The following is a 12,379-nucleotide window of genomic DNA, read 5'->3' on the forward strand; positions in this document are numbered from 1 at the left end:
AACCAAACACTGTGCAGTTAACTCCACCTAAGCTGAAACCAGGGAACAGCACGCAGTGCAGTACTGACTCAAGTTACGGCAAATAAGTTTATGGGTTTTAATACACTGGCTAAGCACAGTCCTGTAAATGGCAAATAATATGCAGCTGTGCTTTTACCAAACTTTCATAATCCTTCTCTTACCAAAAAGAAATTTCACACACTCTTTACTCATGTCAATGCTTTTTGGCAGTATATACATTTGTGAAAAATTATTTTCAAGGGTGAAGTACAGGAAGGTTTTGCACTTGGGTCGAGGTAATCTCAGACATGTATGCAAACTGAGAGAAGTAAGTCCTTGAGAGCAGCCCTGCTGAGAAGGACTTAGGGGTCCTGGTTGATGAAAAACTTAACATGAGCCAGCACTGTAGCTTTGCAGCCCAGAAGGCCAATGACATCCTGGGTTCCATCAGAAAGAGGGGTGGATTCATTTAAAGCTTCTCCTTGGCAGAGAGGGCTACAAACTATTTTAAAGCCCTGAGCCTCTAATGCTACATCTGTCTGTATGCCAGCTCTGACATCCGCTGTGGAAAAGATTGGTGTAATTGATTAGAGGACCCTGAAATATAACTAGATATAATGCTGTCAGAGTCTTGTACATAATAATGTATAAATGTGCAACCCCAAACTATGTCAGTCATTGAGATACTCAAATAAACGATGCTCACATGTTAGTTGGAAGAAGCACAAATAGCACATACTGAAGTCACAGGAATTATGTTACGTAACCCTGTCAAATGTCCTCTCCTGTCCTTGCAATATATTTAAAATGTGTTAGTCCTGCAGTTAGCACACTGCAGTTTCCCCACCTTGACATGCTTCACTTCTTACGCACTCCTTCACCCATTATCGCTCTCCTTTTATCTCCCTTCTGTCCCTCGGGTAACTCTAGAAGCTGCTGGCAGCAGCTCCCCTCCACTTCCTCTTCTCTCCCTTCCTGTTCCTAAACCCAGCCCTTGTCCCTGCCCCACCCCCCTCCCCCCCACCCCCTCCACCCCGGGTTGCCTTCTCCACAGCATTACTGCTGCATAACATCACACGATGCGTGACTAGATGTTTCCCACTTTCCATTTCACTTGCAACATGGAAGAAAATCTATGAAGAGAGACACCTCCAGCTTTATTTTGCAGACAAATTCACTTTTCCATCCCATGTGTGCAGCAAAGGCCAGCACTGCAGGGTGAACCAAGGACACACGAGGAGCACTGAGGAGCTGCAACCCAGGACACATTTGTGTCTGGCTTGTGTTTGCAGCTTGCCCCACTGACACCCCTCCCCATGCAGCTGAGACTGTTTGCTTTCTGGAATGAGTCCCATCTCAGGCTTTAATGTACTCTATGTGCACCTCCCTTCACTCTCTGTTAGCGCTTTTTTTTTTTCATGCAGCTAATAAAAGCTGCTATGAAAACATATCTGCTTAAAACAAATGGTAATAGCTTTTCTTGTGAGCACCCCATGACAATTTTCTTCTCCCCCATAAGCAACAGTCCCCAGGCTCTGTGCCAGTATGGCCGTCGCCTCACATCCCACACCTGTGGTTCTGGGCCTTGGTGCCATGTGATGCTCTCTGTGTGAGCAGCTCCTTCCCACTGATGTTTTCTCTTGTTTAGCAGGTGCAAAGCCTTCTTTAGTATTCCTCTGCTTTCCAGCAATGAAGTCCCTCTCTCCACCTCCCCAACTATGAGGTTGGGGAAGGACAAACGATGATTAAAGGCCCTGTGAGCCCTGCGTTCCCTGGGGATGAAGGCCTCAGTCCATGGCAGCCTCGTTTTGTCACTCTCACTCATCCCATGGGAACAGACAGGCCAGACAGTGCCTCAGGCTGTGGGTATCTGAATCCGCCTCTCACAAGCCTGTGAGGCACAGGAAGGCCTGGCTGGAGACAAGCCCTCCCGTGCCTCAGACATTGGCCAAGAGATTCACCTCTTCTAGCTTCTGGCTTTCTGAAAGAGATGACGGGATCTTTGTGACACTGAGACAACTTGGATCCCTAAAGTTAAAACCATCACCTGATGTCTAACCCACCACTGCTAAACAAATTGAAGTAGCTCACTGCCTTTTACGGTACTTGCCTGAGATCCATGTATAGCGTTGCCAGATTTATTTCCTCTGCCCTCTCCTTTCCTTTCAGAGCTATTTGCAGTCCAGGTTAAAAGATTCACTGTATTCTTTCTGTTTTCTTCCCAAACTAGCGCAATGTAGGGAAAATGTTCTTTCTTTGTTTTTCAGCTCCTCATTAGAGTCACAGAATTCAAAATATTTTGGCCAACTTCACGTTTGTAGCAAATGATTCCATATTATGTTCCAAAGCTGTACATAAAATATCGTACACCGCTAGCCATGCTGATCTAGTTACATTTCCAATACTATAGAAGTAGCAGTCATGTTTCTGCACTTGAGGAGTCTGCTGGTTTTTGTATGATCTTTCTCAATCATAAAAATGCAGTTGGCATAAAATAAGCAGAGTGCAAAAGAGGAAAATAAGCTATTCCCATATTTTGACATTTTGCGGTCCTGATTATTACTATTCATATTACTTCATTGCATATCAGGCTTAGAAGAAAAGGACAACATTTTGAATATTTAGGTGTTAAATGGCAAATGCTTTAATGCTCGAACCATTTTATTTTCTCTTCTTCAGTTTGAAATTTCAAACTGAAAGTGTTGTAACTTATGTGTTATCAATTTCAGTTTACAACAGAGTCAATGCACCTATGTGAAAAAGACTGGTGATTAATTTCTAAGCTCCTCACCTTACCAAGAGAATAATGTGGCTGTCTTCACTAGAATTAATGACACTTTACAGCAAAGCAGAGATTTGCTATATGATATAGGACAAAATGTATGTCAACTTTGACATGATGTAGCTGCTGTTACAACAGCTTGCAAACCATTGAACTTAGCTAAGAGACTGATGTCATTTTAGTGCAATTGGCTGTTACACAGATGACCCGCAGCCTTCACAACTTGTCTAAGGAAACATGATGGAGTATATAAAAATTCATAAAAATTAATGTTTTAGTTTTGCTTCCAGTTCACAGAATAACTTAAAAAAAAAAAAAGAAAAGAAAAAAAAAAAAAAGAAAGAAAGCAAACTGAACTCCATAAAGTTTACTCTGATTTTTTCAATATATATCTTTTTAAACCTCTCCATATAAATGCAGACTCCTCTGAGGTCTTAACAAGCTGGATCAACAGCTGAATTTACATAAAGCAAATATTCAAGAGTTACTTAACTGTCCTTCTTGGACTGAAAACAGACATCTACTATCTGAGCTGTACTTCTTAGTTTTGTCTACCTCCGAGTTTCACATCACTATGAAGTTCTCTGTTGAAGAGAAAATGTTTTGACATGTTACTTTAAACAAGTTTATTCACTTCTAGGTTACAAATGTAAAAAGATAGAATAAGTTTTATTAGTCTCTGAGTCATTCCTGTATTTTACAGAATTCCTGATTTGTTCTAAAAATCCAGAATTTGGTCAGTAATTGAATCCTACAATATGTAATTACTGTTGTTTTGGCCAAGAAGAAAATAGCAAAGATATTTCAAATTGAGGGAAGAAAAGCAGTTTCTTGGCTTTTTTTTTTTTTTTTTTTTCAGATTCCAAGAAGATTGCACAATTCCATAAATGTTGATGCATTGTCTCTGCCTGGCAAGGAAGCAAATATACAGTCTGAAATTTTGCCATATAATTTAATTGGCCATCACTTCAACTGCAGAAACAAAATTTTTTATAATATAAGGGTTCAACTCATGTCCGCCTGAGCTTCTCTCAGGATAAAAAGTCAAAAACAGTGAAACATCTCAGCTACCCAATTATGATGGTGTTAGTCCCTGTGTCAGTGATGGGCAGGCTTTCTTACAACAAGCTTGCCAAGGCTGCGAGGGCCTTGTCCAACAGCTTCAAACATTTTGGCTGCAACTTACTCTTACTCCACTGCTTTCTACATGCATTGCCCCCTCCCTGGAAGCATTCAAGGCCAGGATGGATGGGGCTTTGAGCAACCCAATCCAGTGGGAGGTGTCCCTACCCCACAGCAGGGGCGCTGGGACTAGATGTAAAAGTCCTTTCCAACCCAAACCATTCTATGGTTCTATGATTCTGCAGAACATATACATGAGCCACTATGCAGACTGAAGGCCCTTGACACAAAAAAGCGAATATAGAAGAAAAACTATGAAAGAGAACCAGTCTTCCATTAAAAACACCAGCATTATTAGTATATATTTACAGGTAGAGCTCAAATTTCTCCTTAGCTAGCAAAGGCACCTTCACTGCTAAATACTGCCTGGCACAACTTTATTTCCATAAATTTCCATTAGTTGTACTCCGGAGGCACAATCATGCTAATATTAGCTATCATTAATAAGAATGATAGTAACTTAGCATGTGGTTCTAATGCCCTAAGAGGTTCATTTACAAAACTGTGCAGACCTTTATTAATTCCAAATGTGACTTTTAAATTCTTTTTCATGCGTAAATGAAAGCTTATAGAAACAGTAAGCCTGTTCATACTACTGTTGTATTTGAAGTGTACATAGCCCCTTTATCAAGAATTCCCAAAGAAGTTAATTTCCTGTCTGGAGGACATTTAAATGCGTTGCCTTTATTATTCCATTAGATTTCCTAATCAGAAAGGACTGGGCTGTAAAATAAAATGGTTGGAATGTTATTCTCCTTCCAATTGTTTGCTGAGAAAATACAGAACAAGTGACTAAATTACTGGCACTATGATAGCTGGTGTCCGATGACTTCAGAAACCCAGGAGAAAAACTAGAGTTATTTGCATAGTCATCACAACACTCCGGGCTAGAAGTATGGAACTCATTTTTAAGAATGCCTTTGCTTATGATTGCATGTGGACTGCAGCATCAACTGTTTTGTGCTGGGAACAAATGAATAGCCAAATCCTACCAATACAGCAAAACAGATGACTTTAAGGACAGAACTCCATTGAAGCATATGAACGAGATTCCCTCCACCTCCCTCCCTCCACTTGCTGCTGATGCATCCTTCTCAAAGTTCTCTTCCTGTAAAGACTCCACTCTGCCCCTCCTTCCTGACTGCTACCACAATAGCTTTGCCCTTTATCACCAAAATATCTCTAGCTATCTGGACAGTAAAAAAATAGCCATTTCCTCAGCGCGTCTTGCAATGTCACACTGAAAAGGGAGGGAAAAACGCTCTGCTTTCTTAGTGTGCAATGTGGTATCACTCCAAGGAAACCACTTGCTGATACACTTGCTGATACTGTACCATCCATCAAATACTTTCTGCTAACTGAGGTTCATACCAGCAAAGTTTTCCCCTTCATTTTTCCTTTTGTAAAGAGTTTTTTTTTGAAAGTTTCTTTTTGAAAGGGTTCTTCTTCGCTTACTGCATTCTAAAAAATTGATGTCCTTTCAAAAATAAAATTTATTTCTAAAATATATAAAAACTTATTATGTGTAATGAAATATTTTCAATCCAGAGCTCTCAAGACATCCAACTTCTTCATAATAGCAAAAATCACCTCCACCTATTCTATCACACAGCTTAATTTCTTCTTCATATTTACATTTCAAAAGTCCCTACCAGCTCTGTCTTCTTTTCTTTCTACTTCTGTACATGCTTCCATTTCTCCTCTCCAATGCAAGTTCAATCTGCCCTCTAAGGATGCTTGCACTTCCTCTGCCTCCCTCACCTACCTCAATCAATGCTTTCTTTACCTGTGCGTCTTTCCCCAACATTGCTCACCTGACCCCTTCTCTACTGATGACACTGACTGAAGCATATTCCATACAGAATATCAAGAGAAAAAGATAATCTTGCACCTTTAAAGGATGAAATTCATCAAATTTGTTTTCAAATGTCTGCACTACAGCCTGGAGATCTAAGCTTTTATTTACCTTACCTAGAAAGTCCTGACTCCTGACTCTGACTAGATAAAGCACCACTCAAGGGAAGAAGAATGTTCCACTCTGGACATCCAAAGCTACAATAAAAATTTACCTGTTCTTCACTCCTGATAGTACCTTTTAGGTACCTAGCCTAATAGCCTGGGTTCAAGATGTTCAACCAAATCTTCCTATAGACTTCATTATTACTAAAGTGTGATGCTTATATTCTCTATCCCCAACGAAGTACCTCAGAAATATGTTCACATCAGTCTGCCATTAGCCTTCATGCCACACTTAATAAATTACACCCCACCAGACACAGAGATTAGGTTAGATTAGTATAGAGATAGGTTTTTCCAATCTGCCTCTTATCTTTCATTGGTTAAGAAGCCAGCCTTATCCACTCATTAAATTCTCATTTAATCAGCTGCTTCTTGTTTGTTTATTTTTTTCCTCAGGTGGCCCTAAACAGCCAGGAAACTGGCTGCAATGATGTGAGTATCCATGAAATAATCTCCAAGACACAACTTAAAATTTTAAATCCCCATCTTTTATACATTGGCTGTGGTTAGAGAACTGGTGTGCTGAAAATGTGCTGAGGACTTGAACAATGCTGCTTCACTGCCTCCTTGTAATAGCATAGGTATTATGTCTAACCAGGCAAAACATGCTGCAGTGCAGAGACACCAAAGTTGTCTTAGGTTGTCTTAATTCAGAGAGTGGAAATGCAGCTGTGACCAGCTAATTAGCTCTTCTCAGAAGTAGCTAAGAAGCAGAGCTAAAACACTTGAGTGTAATGAATTTTACATGTTTGCTACCAAAGGTATTTCTGATATGGTACTGCACTACACAAACCTACACTCTAGGCTTTTCTTGGCTCCTTTTTTTGCTGTTAGAAGTTTAGATACTCCAGCGCCAGTTCTCCTCATCGCTGGTAAATATGTCCTGATGTAGGAAGTAAGAGTCCCTGGCTGAAGCTAAGGATGGCTTGCAGTTGGAAGTTCTTACTTCTTGTCACACCTTTACTGCTCAAGGGTCACCACAATAATTCTGTTTCTCATGCTGCAGATATTAGCATTTAATTTTGTACTAGCAGATGTTGTTCGCTGTTCATGAGAAAACAAGGCTATGAGATCAGCTCTCTGACAGCTTTTAAAAAACACTTCTCCTGTGAGAATTACTATCAACTCAATCGGGTTTTCCAAACTGTGAATGAAATCTACATTTTTGCTATTTAAAAAAGGCTTGCACTATATACCTAATGGTAATGGCTCCATCCCACAGTACCTTGCATGTAGGTAAAGATGTATTTACAGACCAAACTGGCAAATGAAAATGAAAAATGAAAATCTATTTAATAAAACATGTTTCGCTGTTCCCTTTAAGTTACTGTATGACTGCACAAAAGATTCCTTTCAATGAGTTAGTTTGGGCCAGTCACAGAGCAAGAATACAAGCGTGACTGATTAACTGAATATGTGAATAATTTTTGGACTATATTTTAGAGTATTTCTCCCGATTTACAGATGAGTATTTAAACCAGGGCTGTAATGAAAACTTGTTTCCCACTAGCTACTGCGGGTGGCCACATGACTGTAAAATTAAACACTGAGAAGCTTCAGCCATTACATCTGTCCTAGAAGTGAGCTGGGTATCCAGTAAAATCAAGTAAGATAACATTTTTGCTATTTGAATAAGCAGTTGGCGAAAATACGCAGTTCAAGGACACGCTGTCAAAACAAAGTGGAAGAGATTTTTGGAGATGTTTGTCTTTTCTGTTCCCTGAGATTATTATTCAGCCCACACAACTAATAGCGTATTCTCTGAAAACAGAGAGCAACCCAGAGTAACATCCCAACATGTGCAAGGCATTTTGTTCATAATGCTCTAGAGGAAACTTTCAAGACAAACAGGGAGCCAGCTATGGGTGGTCTTCGGAATGTGATGAGGAATGTTTTAGAGTAGCACAGGCTTGGAAAACATACCTATAAGGGCTAACATATGTGTTTAAATCTGTGCTCCAGGTTCAGCATTTGTGAGAGTGACATCCAACCAGGCATGCAGGAGGGCAGTAAGCACAGCGCGCTGCGTGAACATAAGCTTTCTTCTCACTTCAAACAGCCAGCAAACCTAGTTCAAGTCAATCTGCATTTTCCACAGACCAATTGGGAAAGTGGGCGTTGCAGATAGTTTCAGACAAAAAAACATACAACCAAAGTTTCATCACTTATCTGCCAGTTCTTACAGAGTTTAGAGATTCTCTTTGCCACAACACAAGTGACGAGGAATGAACTGTGTCAAAAGCAGCATTATGATGAAACTCACACTGTCATATGTGCTTTCTTCCCTGTAAGTGTTTGTACTACATGTCACACTGAATAAATACACATCTTGGCACCTGGAGTACTAAAGGGTCATTAACATGAAATTATGACAGATGCAATCGAGAGTAGATTTCTGCTACTCAAAAGAAAAAAAAATCTCTGACATTTACATGAAACAATCCATTTTTTAGGACTTAAGGTTTAAAGAATAAATGCCGAAGTTATTCCATAGATCTGCTTTTCATTGTTGCAGAAGATGTTCTCCTAAACTGAATCTTGCAGACCTTTCAGACTGTGAACCCTACCAGCCTTCTCAATCTTTCTGTATTCTTAGAAACTTTAACTTCTTTATGTGGTAGCCGTCTGTAATTTGGGATGTCACAGATTTATGTTTATAGTCCTGATACAGTTGTACATAAAATACCAGCAGTAATGATAATGTTACAGGGAGGTCTCTGCTGCACGATTAGCAACACTCTGTAGGACTGAAGAAAACCTGAACCATTTGTGCTAATGCTCATCACAGATTCCAGAGTAAAAATAACTGCCTTGGTCTGGAACATTTAACAAACCACATTTTCCAACTAAAATAACAGCATCTACATTTGTTAGGTTTTAACACCCATCCTAGGAACTCTGTGCAAGTTAAACATGAGGCCAGGTAACCTAAGGACAGAGGAGGATTTGTGGGATGATTCCAAAGTAAATAGTGTGATTTGAAAATGTGACAAACACTTTAAAAATAAAAATGAAAATAAAAATCAGTTAAATGCAACTTTCCAGCATAACTGCAATCAAATTCAAAACTGACTGGCAGATAACTTTAACATGAGACAACTGCTGCTTTGCTGCTAGTAGCCTCAGTCCCTTTCATGAAACCCCACTGGCTCATGATTTATGTGCACATACTAGAAAGCCTATGACCCGATTCCTAAAGCCAAAATAAAGTATGGCCTGTGCAGCAAACTGGAATCTCCCTGGAGCCACAGAGTAAATGCTGTGCTTCAGTCAAAGCATCAGGATTCAGGATAGCAACTCTGCACCAAGGAGCTGGTACTGGAGACGTGCTTGCACATATGTCGCTGTCATATCACACATTTGTTTGTACACAGAGCTCAGACTTCCAAGCCCAGGTTAATTTTAGCTGGACTCAGATGATCCTGTCAGACTCCTCATCCTTCACTGTGTTAAATATTGCTCAGCACTCTCCACCAGCTGACTTACCTTTTTCAATGTGTGTGAATCACTGATGGGGAAGAAGCAGTGTGTGTCTCTGGCTGAGATCTCCTTGTACCTTCCTTGCCGTGTTTTACTCTGTTTGTTCGGTGAGATGCCATTAACAACTGCTGAAAGGAAGCTGTTGGTCATGAGGGGAGTCAGGGTCTGGCAGAAAAGGCAGACAGCCACCAACAGGGCCAGGAGGAAGGGGCGAGGGCGACAAAGCCTGCGGCACCTGGGGCTGTGCCCACAAACCATGGCCAACGTGCTGTCCTCACTCCACCCTTGGCCACATTGCAGATGCAGTAGCCATGTCCTGACAGGGTAAAAATGCCAAAGTGGGCTTTATCCAAAGCTACGGAGGGTTTTCCCAATTCCTGCTGCTGAGTGCTTTCTTGGTGCCTGGCAAGAAGTCACCACATCCAGAAGAGCAGGGTCCTGTGAACCACCCTCCCATGGGGCTGCGGGAACAACCTGTGGGAAAGAAGAAAAGTGAGGAGCAGCAGACAGCAGCATGCCATAGAGCATGGGGTGCTCTGCCTGGAGCCGTGCCGACCTCCTTGCATCGGGAGGACAGACCTGGCGGCAGGCAGGTGGGCAGAGGGGATCCGCAGCCCCAGCCTCGCAGCAGGAACTGCTCAGCCAGACAGCATCTGAGAACGCAAGAAGTTAAAGCTTAACACGCTCTGTCCACAGCCAAAAAGAGTAAGAGAGTGTACCAACCTCTTGAACAATCGTTTGCTGTTTTTTTTTCCTCTCTTGCGTTCTCAGTTCCCACTTTGTTTTTATAGTTCCTTTCAGTCCGGTCCCTTTAAATTGCCTCTTTCCTGTCACTATGAACAGACCTCACTCTAAGAGCAATCAATTATCTAAAAACTGACAGACTACAAAGATTTTCTCTTGCATTTGTTTTGTCCAGATTGTGAGTTCAAAGTTACGCTTACTTACTCAGCTCCCATCCCGTTAGAAGTTTTCCAGTCCCCTTTAATGGGCTGCTGATTAAAACCACTTGGTTGGAGCCTGGCTCATGATCCCAGCTCGTCTCACACACTCCGAGGCAGGCACACGCACATACACACACCATCTGAAGCCAGTTGGACCACAGACTTCATATAAATAAAGGCTGGACTGCTTAGAGGGTGGGGCTAAGCGAGCTCAGCTCGGGGCAGGCTCAGGGCTGGAGACGCAGCCCTGGAGCGGGTGGGGAACAAGAGGTGTCCCGCTCACTGCGTGCCTCCAAGACACCAGCACTGCAGCTTTTAGAAAACTGCTGTTACAGCAGTCGGGCTAATTGAAAACAGACAAAAAATATCTCGAAGGCGGTAGAAATCTGAGCGGCACCTGCAGTATTTGACTCCAAATTAACCAAAAATGTTGTAAAAGGAAGCAGGTTTGCTTGGATGTGTCACTGGCGAAGAAGTCGTCAGTACTTTTCCATAGTAGATACACTAGCTTCTAGCAGAGTATAAATAAAGGAGGGGAAGAAAGGAGGGCAGGCAAAAATAATCCAGTGAGAGCGTTTTGTATCTAAGCCACAGAAGGTCTTAGTTACTACTTCCCCCTGCTGACATGGGACAGGGACGAGACAGATGGGAACAGTTGAAGAACTCTGATGTCTTTACAGACCTAAACTTCTCAAACAATCGAGTTCCTTTAGCTAAAAATATCTGTGTGCACGTCATCATCTGTGTTATCCTCCATCCTTGGTTATTTTTGAAGAGTTCTTCCTACAGTGTTTCATGTATAAGAAATAGCAGATGCTAAATTGTGATATCCCTGGGCCAATCTGCACAAAGTAACAGCAGCAGCATTAGCTGCTGGTCTATATACAGCAATGAAGAGCAGAGCAGAGCATGGATTTGTTTGAAGTGCTGCTATTTATTCATCTTTCATATCCTCTTTCCTTCCAAGCTAAAACCATCAATTTTCACATATAAAAATGCCATGAAGTGATTCAGTAGCTCATGCAGAACCTCAGCTGGCACAGGCATTGCATTTTAGCGTTCTGTCTGGAGCTGTCCTTGTCTAAATTACAAGGTTTTTAGTTATCCTGGGCAGGAAATAAGTACAAAACCTGCTGGTACCCTCCAGTGGTAGATGCTTTCCATCCATCCAGAAGATGCCATTTGACTCTGCAGAAACCCACTGCTTGTCCTCCCTCCTCCCAGCACACCAGCTCCCACCCTCTGGCCCCGCTGCTGCCAGCCTGTGCTGCAGTGCCTCTGATAAGCCAGCAAACTGGGCCAGTGGCTGCATTCATGCCATACAGTGGACAAGCCCCAGGGGAGCTGGTACATTCAGAGGAGCTCTGTAGAGACACTGAAGGCAGTCTGGGAACCACGGGACCCCATCTGTGGAGGAGAAGCATGGCAGAGTTGTTTTACTGTTGCTTTACTCTTGTAAGAGTTTGCCCTGTGGCATGCTCAACCCTCAGCTGTGTGGGTGGCATTTGCACAGTTGTCAGCTTCTCCCAGCTTTGTAGTGAGGGGATTTGTCAAGAGTTTACCATGCTACTGCTAGAAGACTTGACAAAAATAGCTTGATAAAGATTAAAGGCTGCTTAATGGCATGGAGCCTACAGTCCCTTGCAACAGTCCTGCATGAGAACAAAGTAATTGTGTCTCATCCCCCTGCTCCCTCAGCAGCCCGGCAGGTAACTGTGTGCTCCCTCCAGCCTGACCTCATTTCCCCCTGTTCAGTTAGTAACTGGAGGCTTTAAGCCTACGTTTTCCCCAGCATCTCAGAGGCACTTCATCCATTCTGCAACTCCAAAATCACTGAAAGGCTCCAGGTTTTCAGGACAAGCCAGCAGGTTTTTCTCATTTGTTGCACCAAGACTGATGCTGCAAATACGTAGAGGAAGGGAGGTCAGCAGAGGGCAAGCAGATCTCTCTGTGTACTCCTGGGGATCTGCAT

At 42.2% G+C, this 12,379-nt stretch overlaps 1 protein-coding gene across 8 annotated transcripts in view; it reads right to left on the reverse strand.

Annotated features, from left to right (window-relative positions):
- CPED1 (cadherin like and PC-esterase domain containing 1) overlaps window positions 1-10,549 on the reverse strand; it is a 136,718-nt gene extending 126,169 nt beyond the window's left edge. For 4 of the 8 annotated variants that reach the window (XR_014938454.1, XM_085526213.1, XM_085526071.1 and 1 more), the window contains exons 1-2: window positions 10,412-10,549; window positions 9,470-9,937 (exon numbers count right to left, since the gene is read on the reverse strand). Coding sequence is in view for 6 of the 8 variants with exons in the window: in XM_085526213.1 (XP_085382339.1) it covers window positions 9,470-9,721 (252 nt within the window). In the remaining 2 variants the exon portion in view is untranslated. Of the gene's footprint in view, window positions 1-847; window positions 966-9,469; window positions 9,938-10,186; window positions 10,286-10,407 lie in introns of those variants that run through there. The other 4 variants (XM_085526280.1, XM_085526118.1, XM_085526166.1 and 1 more) reach the window with 3 other exon arrangements.
- Window positions 10,550-12,379: the final 1,830 nt, after the last annotated feature.

This window comes from Coturnix japonica, chromosome 1 (genome assembly GCF_054131305.1).
Source record: "Coturnix japonica strain WE chromosome 1, WE-NBRP24, whole genome shotgun sequence".
Lineage (NCBI taxonomy): Eukaryota > Metazoa > Chordata > Aves > Galliformes > Phasianidae > Coturnix > Coturnix japonica.